This window comes from Lonchura striata, chromosome 3 (assembly GCF_050655825.1).
Source record: "Lonchura striata isolate lonStrDom1 chromosome 3, ASM5065582v1, whole genome shotgun sequence".
In the NCBI taxonomy this organism is placed as follows: Eukaryota; Metazoa; Chordata; class Aves; order Passeriformes; family Estrildidae; genus Lonchura; species Lonchura striata.
Genome location: NC_140705.1, coordinates 78960501 through 78978435, shown reverse-complemented (window position 1 = coordinate 78978435; position 17935 = coordinate 78960501). Strand labels below are relative to the sequence as shown.

The following is a 17935-nucleotide window of genomic DNA, read 5'->3' as shown; positions in this document are numbered from 1 at the left end:
TCACTCAGCACCAACATCAATTTAATTCTTCCCTCTCAGGACAGGAACAGGGCAGATACTCCTGGAGTTACATCAGCAAGCGGAAAGAGGGCTAAGGAACAAAACTGTGCTGGGAAATCCCAGCTAAACATGCAGGCAACAGAACCACTCTACTCAAGATAGCCCAGACCTGGATGGGGGAAGAGTGCAGCTCTTCTGAGTCACTGAGGTGTGACTCACTTCCACTGAGTCCACTCAACTGCCCAAAACCGCAATGCAGAGGACAGGTCCAGGAAAACAAAACCAAGTTGTCTTCTTGCTGTTCTGTCCTGTTCCTAACAGGCAGCAGGTTACTGTGGCCCTATGCAGCCCCAAAAGTAGTGAAGGAAGCAAGTCCAAGTCTGTAAAACTAGAGGGTCAATGCAATGGCTTTGGCTGTTGTGTTCAATACAGCATTGGAAACAGCTGGAATGTCTCGGGCAACTCTCTGAAAGGGCGGCATGTTGGGTCCTTCCAATGTGTCCAGGATACCTGGAGAACAGAAAAAAGGGGAGAAAAGCAAGAATTAATTCAGATGATAGCAGATAGCACATTTGTTTTTGCTCTTCTCTCTGTCCAGGTAGTGGTTGAGGGTGGCAGGGCCTGTACACATCAGAACTTGTGCTAGGGGCATGAAAGCTACATGCTCCCAAAAAGTACACAGATCCTTTTACTTTGAGGGTGTCAGACCCAGTCCCTGACATTTGACCTGAATGCAGGTACTGCCAGAGATGTTGCCCTGCTGAGGGAAATTGATAAAATCCTGTTTCTACTTCATTCCAGCACAGATCTCACTCTTAGACCAAGACTTTCTTTTATCCTGAAATACACTTGCAGACTCATATCAGGAACTGCAGCTGTGCTGCAATGTGGAATTTTTGTCACTGCAATGCAAACAGACCATGCTTGGCAGGAAATACACAGACCAATGCAAATGTCCTCAATTCTCTGTCAATTACCCTCTCAAGATTGATAATCAGTTTTGGAGTGCTTTGAGGAAAATTGCCTGGAGTATATTTTATTCTATTTTATCTGCCAGAAAGCTACAGGTCAGAACCTTTGCCATAAAAACAGATTCAGGAAGGACAGGATTTATATCCAAAAGGACTTGTAATGATATTATGCTAATTACGCAGATTTATCACAAATATCACAAACACTGCCTAAACTGGCTGCCTAAACTCATAATAGACACTTGCAGAATTGCATATTTAGGGATCTGGAAACTCTCTAGAGATGGGGTAGGAGAAGAGTTCTGGTTTTGTTTGGTTTTTTTTTAAGGAAGTTGAAATTTTGTTAGGAGAAAAGAAGAAGAGATAGAAGGAGGACATGAAAATCCATGGCCTGGTTAACAGTACCAGCTGGGGAAGATATAGCTTCTGCTATCTGTGCTATACAACACAAGATACAATAATATGTTCAACAAAGAAGTAAAAACGTATGATACATTTCCTGATCAGAGAAAACCAACCTGACTTCAACAATATTCAGGAAGGGGCTGGACATCTGCATGCAAGAAGAGTCAGTTACACTTCACTTGTGGGGAAATAATTAGGATCCTGCCTCACAAATTGGGTCTTAAGTGCTAAAACTCAGTGCACAGCAACTACCCCAATGTTTACCTGCTGCCCTACTTGAACAGCTTCTTCTAAAAAGCTAGTGATAGTGATTTTAGAGTTGGAAACTGGCACAGATGCCCAAAAGGACAGATTCAAACTGTCCATCCTCTCTCTCAGAGAGAGAAAAAACAACTTCTCTTCCCCCAGATCTAACAAGATATCTTTGTATCTCCCTTGCTTACCTTCTACCACCTTGTGATAAGCAAAGTGCAGATAGAGGAGGAAAAGCATATGCAGAGCAGCAAGAGTCCCACACAGGATGAGCCGCTGGGTATGTCCCACGGTGCGTGAAACCAACACAGCAACCTAAGAGAGAGGAGGTGATCAGAGGCAGGGCACCTGCTACCTGAGCCGCTGGCACTGCAGTCAGAAACACATGGAAGAACAGGTCAGGCAGTGAGAATCTGCAGGAACACCACACTAAGTCTTTTTTGCAGTTTTCACCAACAAATTTGGAGAAATTTGACACTGTTTTGTATAGGTGAACATTGCCCAGTCTTGCCAAGAGTTCAGGATGCTCAGGCATGGCTCTCCACAGCAGCAAGAGCTGTAAGGGAGTAAATAAACCTCCTGCAGCTCTTAGAATGGGTGAGGATATTAATCCAAATAGCACTTCCATATAGCAGTGGCCAAATTATTCAGGAGCATCATTTTCTCCAGAGCAGTTCATCTGGCTGTGAAATGAACCACCAGGCCAAGGAACAGAAAGCAAACACTTCCGTCCCTTTTTTTGTCCCAGAAAGACCCCAGGCTGCTTATCCCTTACCATCCGTAGTGTAGAGAGTCCACCAACAACCAACCAGAAGATATAGAAGAGGGAGTGGAAGTGAATATTATAGGTGACAAAGAGAGTGATGCAGTGTCCGAAAAGACCGTAGCCCTGACAAAACAAAAATGTCCATGTTAGAAGCACCGGTCCCACACAAAGGGCCATTGATCAAGAGCACGAACCGCCTATTCTTGCAACACTTCACCACAGCAAAGCCTCACAAACCACTCATTCACTGCCGAACAGTCAACCAGAACAACAACTTCAACAGCAGCTCACACACAGATAATCTAAAGGATTCACAGGCATGTCAGAGATTGTGACAACATGGGAAACAGAGGAAATATCCTCCAATCCCAGAGAAACTGGAGTTTCCTGGCTTTTTACCACCAGGTTCTCAAATCAGCAAGTTCAAAGCAGGAGACCTGCATAACGAACTGCCTCTTTGTACTATTGTTGTGCCTGGGATGGTGCAGGTCAGAAGAACATCCCAGAATTCCAGGTTGTCCCAGTGCAGTTACCTGGGACCAGCAGTTTACAAAAAGACTTTGCCTGTTTTTTGGGAAAAACTTATTCTGGAACATCATGCAGCCAGTGTGCATCATAGGGCAGCTCCATGAGTACATACCAATAGTGACAGCATCTGCACCATTGTGATTTGGGCATTGCACAGATATGCCAGGAAATACATGAAAGATGAGACACCCAGCCAGTAACCGAAGCAGGTGCCAATGGCTGTGCCCATCAACGTGCCTTCCCTCTGTGGAGACAGTGTCAGGATGAGGAGAACTCAAAGAAGTGACCTGCCAGTACCCAAATTAACCCATGGGAGTCCCGACACTTTGTAGGCATTATTAAACAGCTGCCCAGCAGCATTCAAGGGGCCACAGGACCTACACCCCAAGCTCTCCCAGCAGCATAGTGTCAAAACTTTCTGGTACATCCTTCTTCCCACCTCCAAACCAACATCCTCAAATCAATCTTCATTTCAGCAAGATGCTTATTCAGTTATAGAAGAGGTTTCCTCTCCTTTTCTAGTGTCATTATGGCAACCCAGAGCCCAGTCAAACCACCACTTATCACTGAAACTCGACGTACAATGATGGTGTCTGAGGTCTTCATTCCATGCAAAAGAATGGCCACCAGTGTGAAAACCAGCATGAGGGGTCCATACAGCTCGCCTGCAATCTTCTACAGGAGGAGACAGGTGAGGGAAAGTTTGGTTAGAGCCCCAGAATATCAGGGTTCCCACCACAGGTGATGTGAAAAGTGCACTGGATGAAGTTTAGCACCCAGGTTATCACCTGAGGTTAGGTGACAGCACGCTGAGGTTTGGAACAACCATGGGAAGGAGCCACCAACATTTTCAGGAAGAAGAACATCTAACAAACTTAGTCCTTAATAACATGGATTATTACAAGTTTTACAAGGTGTCTGTGGGACAGTCACTTGGCCATGGAGTCTGATTCAGCAAAAGGGAACTCACCTGTGGGAAATTAATCATCTTCACAGGAATCATGGACTCCAGCAGTCTGCATCACAGGAAAGCAGGGAATGACAACAGGAGCAGCGAGAACAACAGGAGAATTAACAAAATACTTCATAAGTAAAAGACACCATATACCCATTACCAGTGTTTGCTATTGTGTTGACAGCCTTTGAGGGACAGTGGATTCTTTCTAAAGGGTGAGTCAAGGTCACTAAAGAACGAAAACCTTCCTGTCAAGTGGGTTAACTTTGCTGAGGAGGGGCAGATTTAATGAAAATGTTTAGGGATCCACTCAGGGATGAGAGATCATTGACAGAAGAGCAGGAAGGAAAGGCAAGTTTCCTCATAAAGTCTCACAAAACTTTGCTTCGTTGGACACAGCTGTGTTGCAAACCCAACAGAAGCCACATAGGGCAGCCAAGTACAAAAAGAGTCCCTTCTCCTACACTCAGCAGCAATGCCAGGTGACAGGGCTGCCAGCCCAAGCACAGCACCTCGCTAAGGCGGGCAGGACAAGGCACGATGTGTCTGCCCATAGGTGAGCGTTCCTGCGGGGGCAACTGGCGCTCACTCGGGCCTGGCAGCCAGACTGCTGCGGGCTCGGAGCCGCTGCCTCCCCGCAGCCCACCTGGCTCGCACTTGGACGGGCTCCACATCGAAGTAGGGCCGGAGGATGTCGATGTTGGCGTAGAGGCTGAAGGCCCTGGAGGCTTGTCTCTTCCCCACCTGCCACATCTGCGGAGAGAAGGAGCGGGCAGCGGCCGGGCGGGCAGGCAGGACCCGGGGCCGGAGGCTGACGGGGGACAGCGCTCACCTGGTCAGCGACCTGCCGGCCCAGCTGCCCCCGCAGCCCCTTCATGCCCAGGAACTCCCCGTCCTCCTCCTCCTCGCCGGCGCCCGCCTCGCCCTCCGCCTCCTCCTCCTCCTCCTTCATGCGCTGGTGCATCTCCCCCATGTCCTCGAAGCTGGAGCCCGACGTGTCGTCCATGTTCTCCATGTCGATGACAGCGGAGCCACCACCCTGCGCCGGGGCAGACTCGGTGTCAGCACCCCCTCGGCCCGGCCCGGCCCCGCCGCCCCCGGCCCGGCCCCACCTGCATGTTGTCCTCGAAGCCGCCCCATTCGGCGGCGGGGGCGCCGCTCCTGCCGCCGCCCGCCGCCCCCGGCGCGGCCATGGCGCCGCTCCCGGCCCCGCCGCGCTGGCCCGGATGGGCGGGAGCGGATGTGACGGAGCCTCCCGGCGCAGCAGCACCGCCAGCAGCGCCGCCCATCGCGCTCATGGCGGCGCGGCGGGGCACGGACGAGATGCGGGACCGCGTGGTGCTGGGCGAGTTCGGCGTGCGCAACGTGAGCGAGCCCGGCGGGCGGGACGGGGCGGGGCGGCCGGCGCCCGCACCCCCTCACCCCCTCACCGCCCCGCCTTGCCCTCTCCCCGCAGGTCCACACCACCGACTTCCCCGGGAACTACCCCGGCTACGAGGACGCCTGGGACCAGCGGCGCTTCGAGGAGGTGGGTGAGCGGCGCCGGGCCGGGGCTGCCCGTGGGTACGGGGCCCTGCAGCCGGCTGACCCGCGGTGCGCGGCTCCCACAGGCGTTCCGCGTGGACGTGATCCGTGAGGAAGAGGACGCCCTGGAGTTCGACATGGTGGGCATCGACGCCGCCATCGCCAACGCCTTCCGCCGCATCCTGCTCGCCGAGGTACCGCTGCTCACCTGGTGGTGCCGGCCTAAGCCTGGCTTGACAGGGAGCGTGGAATGTCCAGCATTGTCAGCCCTTGCGGACAGCTGCGGGCTTTGGAAGAGAAGCACACGTTCGTTCCGCATGGGTGCCAGGAGCCCAAAGAGAATTAGGACTTTAGCAGCATGGGCAATAGCGCCTGCTGGTCCTAGGGGTGCTTTGGTAGTGTCTGCGGGTCAGCCATTTCAACACAGCTGCGTGGCCAACCCAACAGAAGCCACATGATGCTGCCAAGTACTAACAGGTTCAGGATGCCCCAAAGCCCTTTTTCCTGTCCTTCACCTCTTGATTGTTTAAAAAGACGGGGATAGGAATAGATGTGGTGTACGGGTATATTGCATAGCCTGATTTGGTAGAAATACCACTCAAAATAGTCTGCTTGGCAGTTATTTGTGGGAGAGGAGGGACACTTGAGCTGCATAATCTCTTGGCATGTAGTTCAACTATTGTCTTAAGCTGACTTGATCTCTTGTCTCCTTGAGGTGCCAACGATGGCTGTAGAGAAGGTGTTTGTGTACAACAACACATCCATTGTGCAGGATGAAATTCTGGCTCATCGGTTGGGCCTCATCCCTATCCGAGCTGACCCTAGGCTCTTTGAGTACAGAAACCAAGGTGAGAATCTTGAACAGAATAGAAATATTGAAGGTTTCTCTCAAAGTAGGAAATCAGGGTTGTGTAAACTGAGCAGAAGTGTGATTTCATATGCTTCTTCCCAGGAGATCAGGAAGGCACTGAAATTGATACTCTGCAGTTTCAGCTGAAAATCAAATGCAAACGAAACCCTCAGGCTGCCAAGGAATCATCTGATCCTGATGAACTATATTTCAATCATAAAGGTGAGATTGCTCCTAAAAATAGGTGCTGTTTTTTCTTTTTGGTTTTGGGCTGTTTTCTCAGCCCTGTGTGCTCACAGGGAGAGTTGATTCCATTCTGCTAAACTTTCTTTTTGCTATCTCCAGTCCTATACAGCAGCTGGCTGATGCTTGTGGCTTCTCTTTGCAGTGTACAGTAAACACATGACATGGGTGCCCCTGGGGAATCAGACAGACCTTTTCCCAGATGCTGACTTCCGACCTGTTCATGATGACATCCTCATTGCACTGTTGCGACCTGGACAGGAAATAGATGTGCTTATGCACTGTGTCAAGGGTATAGGTGAGTCGTGGCTCCTGGGGCAGCGGGAATGTTTGGAGTAGGGCACTGCGGTGTGATGGGGAAGGGTGGAGAACTGGCTTTTCCCCTGGAACTTCAGGCCTGAGCATCCTTGTTCCCTGAGGCCTGCTCTCATCCTTGACTCTTAACTCTTCATACAGGTAAGGATCATGCCAAGTTTTCTCCTGTGGCCACAGCCAGTTATCGACTGCTTCCTGACATTACTCTCCTGCAGCCTATTGAGGATGAGGCAGCTGAGATGTTGCAGAAGTGCTTCTCCCCTGGAGTCATTGAGATCCAGAATATCAATGGTACTTTTTTCCTGCGCTAACTGCCTTGTTCCTTGCAAGCTTTAGATTGGAGCTTAGAGCCAAACTTTGCAGAAACAAAACCACATGTAATGTTGCTGTGCTGATCAATGGTTCATGTTCTTCCGAGCCTACTTTTATGGATGAGTAGCTGCCATGTGCAGCATGTTGGGTGACAAACACGGATGTCCCTGAAATAAATTGGATACCTGTCCACAGAGCTCTGCAGCTGTTGACTGCAGCTTGCAGTGCTGTTCAGTTGTGACACTGGGTAGTGAGCTGGAAAAGCAGCTGAGTGTGGAGACTTCTTGTATCTTTCTGGGGTGCATGTACGCTTTGTGTTTGGGTTTTCCTGCCAGGTTAGACTTTCATGTGGGGTATATGCTAATTCTTTTTATTGGTGTCTCCCAGCCTTTGGTGAGGAGGGAGTGCCTGTTTGAGGTAAGCACATGTTGTGACCATAAGGCATCCACCTGCTGCAATTTGTCCATCTCGTTTCATCTTCCCTTTAGGAAAAAAGGTGGCAAGAGTAGCCAATGCACGGTTGGACACATTCAGCAGAGAAGTTTTCCGACATGAGAGTCTGAAAAACCTCGTACGCCTGGCAAGAGTACGGAACCATTACATCTGTAAGTGCCTCGTTTTCCACAGAGTCCTGACATGGTTTGTGTGAGCAAGCAGTGACTGACCAGCATGCATGGCTGGCTCTGTGCCTCTTCCTACCCTCAGCATCCATACATTCAGAACGCAGTGAGTAACTACTTGCTTTGGGATTGAATCTCTTGGTGCTTCCTGCTGGCAAAGGGAGCCGCTTGTCTGGCTGTGAAGATCTGGCTTGTTGCTGTGAGGTGCAAGGGAAGGTGAGGGCCAGCAGCATGGAGCCAGGGGCATGGAGGCTGAGGCTGCCTCGTGGCTGTGCTGACTTGTGTCTGTCTCTCTGCAGTTTCAGTGGAGTCGACAGGTATCTTGCCTCCAGATGTGCTGGTAAGTGAAGCCATCAAGATCCTGATGGGAAAGTGTCAGCGTTTCCTCAATGAGCTGGACTCTGTGTCTATGGAGTGACCGGGCTGTAGCTGGGAAAGCAGAAACCTGCGCTGCTGTTCTGCGCTTCCTGCACCTGCCTCTAGGGGGGATTCCTCTTCCATAGGCAGGAGGCTTGTTAGGGGCTTCTTGCTAGGAATCCAAGGACTATCTCTTTGGATTTTTCTGATGGTAATGAGCTGTAGTGAGAAGATGCACTAAAATAAAGGCTTTTTTTTAAAAAAGCTGTCTCCTATGCCATTCACAATTGTGAAACCATAATACATGGAGGAGAGAGCGGCAGCATGTCTAAAGATGAGTAACAGCATTTATTTTAGATGGTATGCAGTGAGGAGGACTGATAGGGCAGCATCATAAAGCACTTCACAGTAGGTCAGTGAGGTTCAGTAAGTTGCTATCAGAGCACGGCTGTTTTGTGGGCATTTCAAACCAGCTCAGGGATAGTTAATATAGAAAAGGCTGTACTGGCAGAGGACTGGAACACCTCTCTTATGAAGAAACAGAGAGCTGGGATTGTTCAGCTTGGAGAACAAGAAAGCTCCAGGGAGACCCTGTTCTGGCCTTTTAGTATCTAAAGGGGGCATGAAGAAAGACTTTACCATGGTCTGTAGTGACAGGCTAAGGGCCAACAGTTTTGAACTGGAAGAAGGTAGACTTATATTGAACATTAGGTATTTTTTACAATGAGGGTAGAGGTAAGTTATCACAGGTTGCCCCGAGCTGTGAATGCCCCATCCCTGGAAGTGTTTGAGGCCAGGTTAGATGCAGCATGTTAAGAGTTGAAAATGTCTGGGAGTATTGTTGTGTCCCAGTTGCTGAAGTCAATGCACGCTATAGTGCTAGACCTCAGCAAGTAAGTAGAACGAAAGTTCTGTTTCGTTGGGGTAGAATTACTTAGGAGTGTAAACATCCTGTTAGGCTCAATATGCTGTAGGGAGGAGGTACACTTGGGATCCTGGCTCCAAACCCAACCTGTCCTATGCCATGCTGCAGACCCAGGCATATGCTGCATGTGCCTATCACATGTTATCACTATCTATCTATCTGTTTTTCAGTGCCATTACTTCGCATGCTTATGGGACAGACCCTTGAAAAGCCTAAGGGTTTTGCTTTGATAGCACATACCCCTCAAGGTGTAAGCTGGGACCTAGAATTAAAATAAACTAGCAGTGACAAATAAATACTTTAAAAATGCAATTTCACCTATTAAACTATATAGTCTGGAATGGTTCATCCCCTCCCTGACAATGTATTAACCACCAGCAAAGATGTCCCCTTTTTGGTAGCTGGAATAAGGAATGCTGAGAAATCTCCAGGCAGGTAGTCTGGTCTGACCAGAGGTCCCAGATCTTATTGAAACTGATAAAAGAATAAAAATGTAACATGACACCATGTGTATGAAACTGGAATAGCTTTACTTGACATTCAGGTGTAACACAACCAGTTCAGAGACAGCTTTGGATTTAAACATTCCTACAAAAAAGGTTTAAAATCCATTTTACAAAACCCCCTTGTGTCTAGCATGAAGTCACAGAATGTTAAAAATATCACAACACAATAAATACACCCAGCCTTTGCTAGAGCCAGGAGCCATGTTAGCTCAGAGGTTAAAAAAGTTTGAGGTTAGGAAAAAAGTGGAGGGTGCTGGTGGAACAGCAGGGGCAGGAGGGTGAGTGGATGCCCAAGGCCTGCTCTTCCTATCTGCACTCCCACTCCTCCCAACCCCAGCCTTTTTGTCCAGTCTGTCCATGTGGAGACATCACTTCTCCACCTACCACAGTTTATTACTTGTTCTGTCCCCTGGATGGCAAAACTGCCAGCTAGCTCTGGACAGACCCTCCTAGCTCCTGTGGTAACTCTAGGATAGATTGTGTATATTTGTCATGTAAGGAGGACCAGCTTTGCAGACTGGAGTGGCTTCATAAGAGTCCCACCACATCTAAAACCCAGTTTCTGACCTGGCTCCCTCCTGAAAACTGCAGTATAAAGCCCACCCCTCCTGCCCCACCATGCAATTCTCTGGGAAGTACCAGACTGGGTAAAAACGGGCTACTGTCACCTCCACTGCAACAGGGCAAGGAGATCCTTTTTGGATTGCAGGTGCTTCAGGTATTGGTCCAGATTTTATTTACCCTGCACTGGCCAAGTTCTAGTCTACAGGGCATGGAAAAATGAAAAAAAAAAAAAATTAAGAAAAAAATATATCCTGCTCCCCCTGAGAGATGTCCAAGAAAGGCTGGCTCAAAGTAAAAGCCTTCCATTTGGCTCTGGGTAGAACAAGCTGTATGATCATATCTATACATACATATGTATATATATGACAGTGTCTGCCTCTTTCTAGAGAGCAGTTGCACCTTAGAAAGGCTGATCTCACAGGAGATCCTAGAGCACTGCTAGGCTTCCTGGCACGCAGCCCTCAGCCCAAGGCTCAGCATCCTGGAGGGAAACGGATTCAGCAGAATTCCAGTCCGCTAAGCACAAGTGCTGATAAGCGTGACAGGAGTGTCCAATGTGTTCCCTACAAAGCCTGGCTACTAGCACCCAGAGGAAGATTACATTAGGGTAGCCCCTTTTCACATGGCACACTACTCTGCCTTTTGCATTAATCCTAAACTCCAAGGGCTGAAGAGGTGGAGCAAGAGTGACCCAAGGCTACAAGATTATCAGGCTTTACCCTAACGAGGTCTATGGACTCAGCTCCCACCTTGCAGAGAAGCAGAGGTCTAAAGATTCTCATACAATGGAGGGGAAGGAGTCATGGGAAGAGCTTAATATTGACTGGTTCAAATGCCACCACAAGCCCCATACCAGTGTATGGAAGAGAAGGGGACAGGACCCGTAAGGGGCTTTACTCAGATGAGTGCTTGTGGAGGCAGTGACAATGAGAATCTAATGTGCTTACTATGAGGAGAGACAAATTATAAGGTAGGGGAGGAGATGGTTGCAGCATCCCAGGCTCAGGGTTCAAAGAGTACATTGAAGGCCTCTCCATCCTCGTTTTCTAGCACGTCTGTCTCCAGTGATGGCTTCACCTTTTTGAAGAGAGATGGAAGGTTCCGAATATGAACCTCCTTGCGGAACTGCTCCCCGATGGGCTTCTGCAGAGGACAGACAGGCAGACATCAATCATTACTGTGTTCATACCCCTACTGAGCTCAGGGGTAGTTTGCTTGCACATCAGAGGCAGATCCTAGGTTCTGAGCAATCCCTAGGCTGGACCTTGTTGTTATATTTTGAGGAATTTCAAGCCTGGCTTCTCCCAAGTGCCAAGTTACCAAGTGAGGTAACCTTTAGAATACCAGCTCCCCAGCTTCTGATTCAGTGTCAAAGGCTCCACCACCACCACCCTCACAGAAGTCCAGTTGCCCACCCAGCAGCTTCAAACAAACATTTTAACACCCTGTTTCCCTGGGCACCCTTGTGCAAGGCACCTGCTGCCTCTTAGTGAGAGGCCATTGCTGGAGGGGCTGCTCAGTCTGCTGGACCTCCAGGGTGAAGAGAGGCAGAACCAACACTAAGAACAAGCTGTAATAGCCTCCTGGCTGGAAAGGGGGGTGGTTGCTGAGAGGAGGCAGGCTGGCCATGCCATCTCTTCTGCAGCATACAGCTGTGAAATTTTCATCCAGGATATCACTTACCCCAATGCAACCTGAGATGAGGCGCTTGAAGTGATCCTTCCGGCGCTTGTCTGCCGTTTTTTGCAGTGTTGGGTTGAGAAGCTTTGAATCAAACTGCTCCAAAGAGTCCAGCTGGATGTCTGGAATCTGCTCCATCACTGCCTTCAGCTCACCATAGCGAGGGCGCTGCATGGAGAAGTACCATTAACACAGCTCTGCTAGAGTAACAGCCTTGCCCTCACTGGGGGCCATTAACTCCTCTGCCCCTACCCACTAGGCAAGGGATTACTTTTCACCATTCCCCTCATATTCCTCAACCTCACATTTGGATGAAGAACAGAATTTCTCACCAAGGCCTCGTAGATCTGGAAAGCCAGGTGGACAAGAGCTGCCATGCAGCCATCATGCTGCCCATGTACCTGTAAGCCCTTGAGCACACTTGTGAAAAACCAGGACACAGCATCAGGAAGGAGGTTTCCTGGAAGCACCTGGAGAAGAAGCATTGTCAGCACTGAAGCAAGACACTGGTGGTACACAACACCACCTTTTCTGCAACAGCTTGCTCTTCCTGAGGGAGAAGGTGCCCAGGGGTGAAGGAGCCACACTTCTCACAACATTTAGAGCTTCCTCTTCCAACCCTGCCAGAGCTAATCCCTTCTTCCTCCCAGAGATACCTGTTTGAGCAGTGGCCAGCAAAGCTGTGTTGTGGTTCTTTGGCAGGATAAGGTGTCCTTCCAGGACAGGGATGTGTAGGCAGTGATCAGAACTGCAGTGCAAACATCCTGAAAAGGAGTCAGAGGGGAAAACCAGTCAGAGGAACTATTTTCTACTTCCACCATTCAAACCTCATGGGAGTCAAGAAACAATCCAGAGAATCTGCAGGAGCTTCTGAGAATCCTGCATCTTACTGTTGCTCACCCAGTGTGCACCATCAGAACCATAAGGTACCAGTGTTTAGTTAACCTGCTCCCTTCAACTCCTTGGGAAAAACCCTGGAGCACTCATGAACTCCCCTCAGCTGCTACTCTCAAGTCACTACAAAAGCTTCTACAAGAGCTTCTGAGGCATCCACAGCAGAGAATACAGAAAAATAAAGCTGGATGAAAACTGGGGCCCAGGATAAAGGTAGAGCCAGGGAGCACCCTGGGGGCTGAATATCCAGGGCCTCTTCCCCAGGAGGATTGAAGCTCTGTAGCTGTGTGTTTGTTATAACTGGATCCCGGCTCCCATTTGCTTTGTGGCTTCTGCAAGGCCCCTAGAAGCCATGTATGTACCTAAGAGGTGATTCCCACATGGGGAATGCTCCAGCAGCCTAGATCTCTGCAGCAGTGTTTGGCTGCAGAGCAGACAATGTGACAAAGAGTACAGAGAAAGAATGGTGGCAGTCAGAGCACATGCTCTTACCTCTTGCTTCATCAGACACTTGCCAAGCTCAGTGAGCTCTGCGTTGGCAGGGGGAGTCACCTCCGTGGCCATCGCTTCATCATCTGCAGAGCAAAGGCTGCACTGTGAACACGGCCTCCCAAGGACTGAGGGGGACTTAGGGAGGCTGCAAGAACTAAGCTGGGAGCCAGGAGACAGCACACAGAATCAGTGTCCTGGCACAGCTTACCCAGAGTATCTCTTTTCAAGCAAAAAGCACCCACCTTTTATGGGGCAGGAGGGGCATGCAACTGGCTACCTTCAGCTCTTGGGAAGCTGTTCACATCCCACTCTGCTCCTCAACCCACTTCTCAGAACCTTAAGAACCAGCTGTTCCAATATGCCACTTGAATCCTGCAGGACATTCATTTCCAGGCTAGACTAGGCTTTTCTGTGGCCCCCAGGCATACTGGGCAGAACAGAGCTGAAGGCTTTTTTCCAAACCTATGCCCCTGACACAGAACTTCCAGCATCAGCCCAACCTCCCCCTCAAGAAACAGAAAAGGAACAGCATTTGTGTACTCCAAGGGCAGGAAAGCAAAGGTAGGCATTTACTTACCATCCCCATCTACAGCAGCAGTAGTGTTCTGTTCAACACCTTTCTTAGAAACACAGCAAACAGCTGCAAAAACAGTTGCAGGTCAGAGGAGCAGAAAAGGGAAGATCCTTCTGCAGAACATGCAGAGATTATCCTACAGACTCTGTTGGGCTCACAGCTGCTTCAAGCTCTCCCAGCTCTTACAGGGAATCAGAAGAATCAGAAAGCCCAGTATAAAAGCTCAATACTGCATTAACTGGAAGGCTGTAACACCCCACCCACAGTACCTTCCCACAGTGGAACCTGCTGCACAGTGGTTGCTTCCTACTACTGAGAACCAGGAATGTGCAAAATGATCTGAAGCCCATAATGCAAGAACACTGATTTAAAGCAAAAAGGCTAGTCAAGAAAGGAGACAGAAGATTGAGATCTGTAATCTCCATGGAATCAATTTCCCCAGCCTTCCTGTACAAAGCCATTCTGACACAAAAATGTTGGAGAAGGCAATACAAGGGAGACTGCTTTGGGAGACGGACTCTTCCCTTACGTCTGGTTAGAGACATGGCAATTGCTAGCAACAAAACTGCTCAACACTTGGCTTGTCCACAAATCCATGGCCCATATAGGGTTCCAAAGCACAGAATGGGAGAACCCAATTCCCTGCAGGACTGGATTCCTACAGGAATGGTGCCAAAACCATGGAGCCCTAAAAGCTAACAAAAGGAGGAATACCTTTTCCATAGGTTTTCAATTATCTCATACTAGGTTTTAGCTAAAATTTTGGCAGGGCTGTCTCACATCTGCCTTCTCATGGGTATGTTACATACTAATGATGGTTCTAATTAAGTTTTACTGCACATTGGGAATTCCTGTTGTGCACTCCAAGGAAAACTTCCCACATATCTCAGGAGACCTAATCTGATTTCACTTACTGGCAAGATCCATGACTTCTCGAGTCAGCAGCCTGACTAGCTGTTCCTCAAGCATCTCCTGAGACTCAGGGTTGTCATCTGCAGCATCATCCTCACTGAGGAGAACAGGTTTTAGTTTGACAGAAGCCAAGGTCTTCAAATACCCCTCCACCCAAACACAGGGAATGAGTCACCAGTGTGTCTTTCAGCCCTTTCTTGCAGGGATGTTCCTGGGCAAAGGGCCACATAAAGGACACCATTTCCCTCTGTACCAAGGGGTGGAAGCTTACCAGAGCATGCTTCGCTGGTTGATCACCTGCCATTTCTGGGACAACCTCTGTTCAAGACAGAAGGAAAGATTAAGTCTGGAGACAATGCAAGGAGACCCAAGCAACATCTGCTGGCAGACGCACGAGAACTTTAAATGCCAAGACCCATTTTGAATGGCAGGAGAACTGGTATCAAGTGTGCTGGAATGTGAATGAGCTGTCATGAAAATGAGAGGATACAGGAAAAAAAGCCAAAAACAGACCCAAAAATTATCATGGCTGCAGGTTGAGGAGTTCATGTCCACAGGTTTGAACTCACAGCAAGGGCTGCTGTGCAACAGCCAGGGTTCAATGCACTTTAAAGCCTCCCCCTGCAAACATCATCAAAATCATAAGCATCAAGACTCTGCCTTCGTCTCTGCTGGCTCTGTAGAGACAGACATTCCCACACATTCCTGCCAGCTCCTAAAGGGAGTCAGCGCCGTCAAGGAACAGGCACTGAACAAGCTGTTTCTTACCATGTGCAGATAGGTAAAGAGTGGTCCCAGCATGGGGCAGACAAGGGTTTCGTAGTATTCTGCAGGGCAGGAAAGCACCAAGGGCTTCACAAACACACCTGCACAGACCAGTTAAGGAAGAGATCCAACACAGCCAGCTGCTAGGGAGACTGCAGCACACTGCGCAAGCCAGCCCATTCCACTGGGAGCCAAGGGACAGACACTTGGAAGCCCACCTTCTCACAGCCCTAAATTAACAAGTGGCATCTCTGTACAGCAAGAACTTCAGTTATTCAACTCTTTCCCCAACAGTTCAGCTGAGAAAGTTAAGGGTACTTAGCACCCACTTCCTAGCTGTGAGACTGAATATCTAGCCTGGGAAAGCAGGTTTGGAAACCCACATGATCTCCCAGAGATGCACATCCTAATGTCAAGTTCCTCACTATCCAAGCTGCCTTGCCCCTCAGAAGGCACTACTCCCCTCTCACAGTGCCTCCAGAACCACACAAACCCTTTGCATTTATTCAGACCCCATGCACTGCTCATTCTCTTTGTGCCCTCCTATCATCATACCTTACCCACACCAGGTGTATCCCTGTTTGTTTACCTCCTCAACCACCCTTCTTTGTCTTGGCCATACTGAAAACAATAAAGGCTTTAATTTTATGTCTTCAGAGCCTCCCAGGCTGGCCTGAGACGGTGATGGAAGGATACGGAGCATGGGACGCAGTCTGTAATCAGGAATGTTGTTGAGGTTGTTGAAAGCAGAGCTGAGGAGCTGGGTGGCAAGACCCTCAACAGTGTAGAAATCCTGTTGCATGGAGGGGCCTGCATTTCCCAGGATGTGAAAACTTCAATGAAAAACAAGTTAGTTACAAGTCTGCCAGATAACAAGTACGTCTCTGATCTGCAAAGGCTACAAGTTCTATCATCTTGAGACTACACAGTTGTCACATTCCTAAACAAATACTCTAGAGGAGTTTTAGCACAGTATCTCTTTTTTTCTGGGATACTTGCAGAGGGACAATGAATTAAGCATTTAAGCACTACAAGGTACTTCCAAGTGCTGATGTACCCTGACACATAATTAGAAGGGGCAAAAGAGACAAACTACATCAGGATATCAGGCAAGTGCTCCAATCTGACTACCTAACTGCAGGAGAGCAAAAAGTAGATCCCCATTTTGAGGTACTATTTCAAGACTATTCCATGTCTGTGTGGCAGGTTACAACCACTGTATATATATTTTATATATATATATATATGTATATATATGTAAATACAAGCTGCATGCCACCACTGCAGCTTGTACCTGGGCATTGCAGGATACAGCTCACATCAAATGTCTACTCTAAAGGAAGTTAGGACCCCACAATAACCTACTGCTCTGGCTGTGCAGTGCTGGAATGTGGTGAGAGATGTAATACTCTTACCAGTTGTCGTAGAGGGTACAAAAGAAGCCCTGCATCCTTTCTAAGACTGTTTTGTAAACAGGAGAGTCATAAAGCTCCAACAAAGGCTGAGGGAGACCTGTGGGAAGGAATAAGCTTCAGTTACATTAATGAGAGAGCACAGTGCACCTTCAGAGCATGCTGGGCAGCCCCCAGCCAGCTTGACATCAGCAAGGGAAGCTCTTGGCAAGAGCCAAATAGGAAGTGGTGCAGCAACTCTGGGGCAGAAAGTCAGAGGTCAGCCAGGTTCAAGCTGGTTGCACCCAGAGCAGAGGTGTTTTCACTGAGGTGGTTGTAGCTGCCTCATTTCTGAAGTGGAACCTGAGCTATCAGAACCCAGTCAGCAGCAAAGCTGACAGTTGTTGCAGCTCTTCTAATAGCTCATCTCTTCAGGTTTGTATTCTCTGCCAGGATAAAAGCTACTGTAGAACTATGATATTAAAATGTTTAGAGCAGAGATCAAGGCCCTGCTCCTTTATGTGCAGGGGCTCACAGACAGAGTTTTTAAAGTGACATAAAACAGGTGAAGGAACCATGTTCTCATTTTATAGCTAGGAAATGGAGAAAAAAAGACATAGCAACTTCCCCAAAATATTTCACTGTCTGTCAACCTGACATTAAACCCCAATTTCCAAAGTCATAATCCCCACTTCATCCACAAGGCCACTCACTTCTGCTTGGCGGGAAAGGCTTCTGTGCTCACAAGCTCCAATCTGCTTTAAGAAGGTTCCAAAGCCTTCTTTCTAAGATGCTGTCTAGAAACAAGTGCCAGAGCCACACTGCACAACTTGGCTCTTGCCCTCCAGGACAGGTCTCTGCACCAGCATTCAGGGCTCCTTCTGAGCACTAATTCTGCTCAAAGGCAGACAATTACAGCACCCTCCAGCCTCTGCAGCCTGAAATGCCATGTTGCAGAGACCACCACCAACCCAGGCATGGGATAAGCAGCCTGGAAGTGTATCCTTCAATGCATGCAGAATAAACCAATGTGTCTGAGACCAATAACTTATTTACATCTTAGTTTCAGCTGGTTCAAATCACAGCTGAACTGCAAATGCTATGAAGAAGCTGGTCTTCAGCACTATTTCACTG

The 17935-nt window shown here is 48.8% G+C and overlaps 3 protein-coding genes across 7 annotated transcripts in view; 1 reads left to right on the top strand and 2 right to left on the bottom strand.

The window, feature by feature from the left end:
- YIPF3 (Yip1 domain family member 3) lies at positions 1 to 5148 on the bottom strand. Of its 2 annotated transcripts, XM_021544123.3 has the most exons (9): positions 4990 to 5147; positions 4710 to 4916; positions 4524 to 4630; positions 3893 to 3938; positions 3505 to 3597; positions 3035 to 3166; positions 2404 to 2517; positions 1820 to 1943; positions 1 to 510 (listed from the first exon to the last, which is right to left on the bottom strand). In XM_021544123.3, exons 1-9 carry the CDS (start codon positions 5068 to 5070, stop codon positions 389 to 391), a joined length of 1026 nt encoding a protein of 341 aa, XP_021399798.1. In that variant the 5' UTR covers positions 5071 to 5147; the 3' UTR covers positions 1 to 388. The 2 variants fall into 2 exon arrangements, with proteins under 2 accessions (XP_021399798.1, XP_021399799.1); XM_021544124.3 differs by lacking the exon at positions 3035 to 3166 and having other exon boundaries at positions 4990 to 5148.
- Positions 5149 to 5157: 9 nt separating this feature from the next.
- Positions 5158 to 9364, top strand: POLR1C (RNA polymerase I and III subunit C). 2 transcript variants are annotated; one of them, XM_021544121.3, is made up of 9 exons: positions 5158 to 5242; positions 5334 to 5405; positions 5488 to 5595; positions 6117 to 6249; positions 6354 to 6473; positions 6640 to 6792; positions 6951 to 7100; positions 7610 to 7726; positions 8041 to 9364. In XM_021544121.3, the coding sequence occupies exons 1-9, from the start codon at positions 5174 to 5176 to the stop codon at positions 8157 to 8159; spliced, it is 1041 nt and encodes a 346-aa protein (XP_021399796.1). In that variant the 5' UTR covers positions 5158 to 5173; the 3' UTR covers positions 8160 to 9364. The 2 variants fall into 2 exon arrangements, with proteins under 2 accessions (XP_021399796.1, XP_085433001.1); XM_085576875.1 differs by having other exon boundaries at positions 6357 to 6473; positions 8041 to 8357.
- A 168-nt stretch (positions 9365 to 9532) lies between these two features.
- Positions 9533 to 17935, bottom strand: part of XPO5 (exportin 5) — a 29986-nt gene continuing 21583 nt past the window's right edge. For all 3 annotated transcript variants that reach the window (XM_021544118.3, XM_021544119.3, XM_021544120.3), the window contains 11 exons: positions 16826 to 16922; positions 16107 to 16243; positions 15414 to 15511; positions 14917 to 14963; positions 14648 to 14742; positions 13737 to 13799; positions 13160 to 13242; positions 12430 to 12537; positions 12106 to 12243; positions 11777 to 11941; positions 9533 to 11236 (listed from right to left, as the gene is read on the bottom strand). In XM_021544118.3, coding sequence (XP_021399793.1) covers positions 11096 to 11236; positions 11777 to 11941; positions 12106 to 12243; positions 12430 to 12537; positions 13160 to 13242; positions 13737 to 13799; positions 14648 to 14742; positions 14917 to 14963; positions 15414 to 15511; positions 16107 to 16243; positions 16826 to 16922 — 1172 coding nt within the window. In that variant the 3' untranslated portion in view covers positions 9533 to 11095. The remainder of the gene's footprint in view (positions 11237 to 11776; positions 11942 to 12105; positions 12244 to 12429; positions 12538 to 13159; positions 13243 to 13736; positions 13800 to 14647; positions 14743 to 14916; positions 14964 to 15413; positions 15512 to 16106; positions 16244 to 16825; positions 16923 to 17935) is intronic.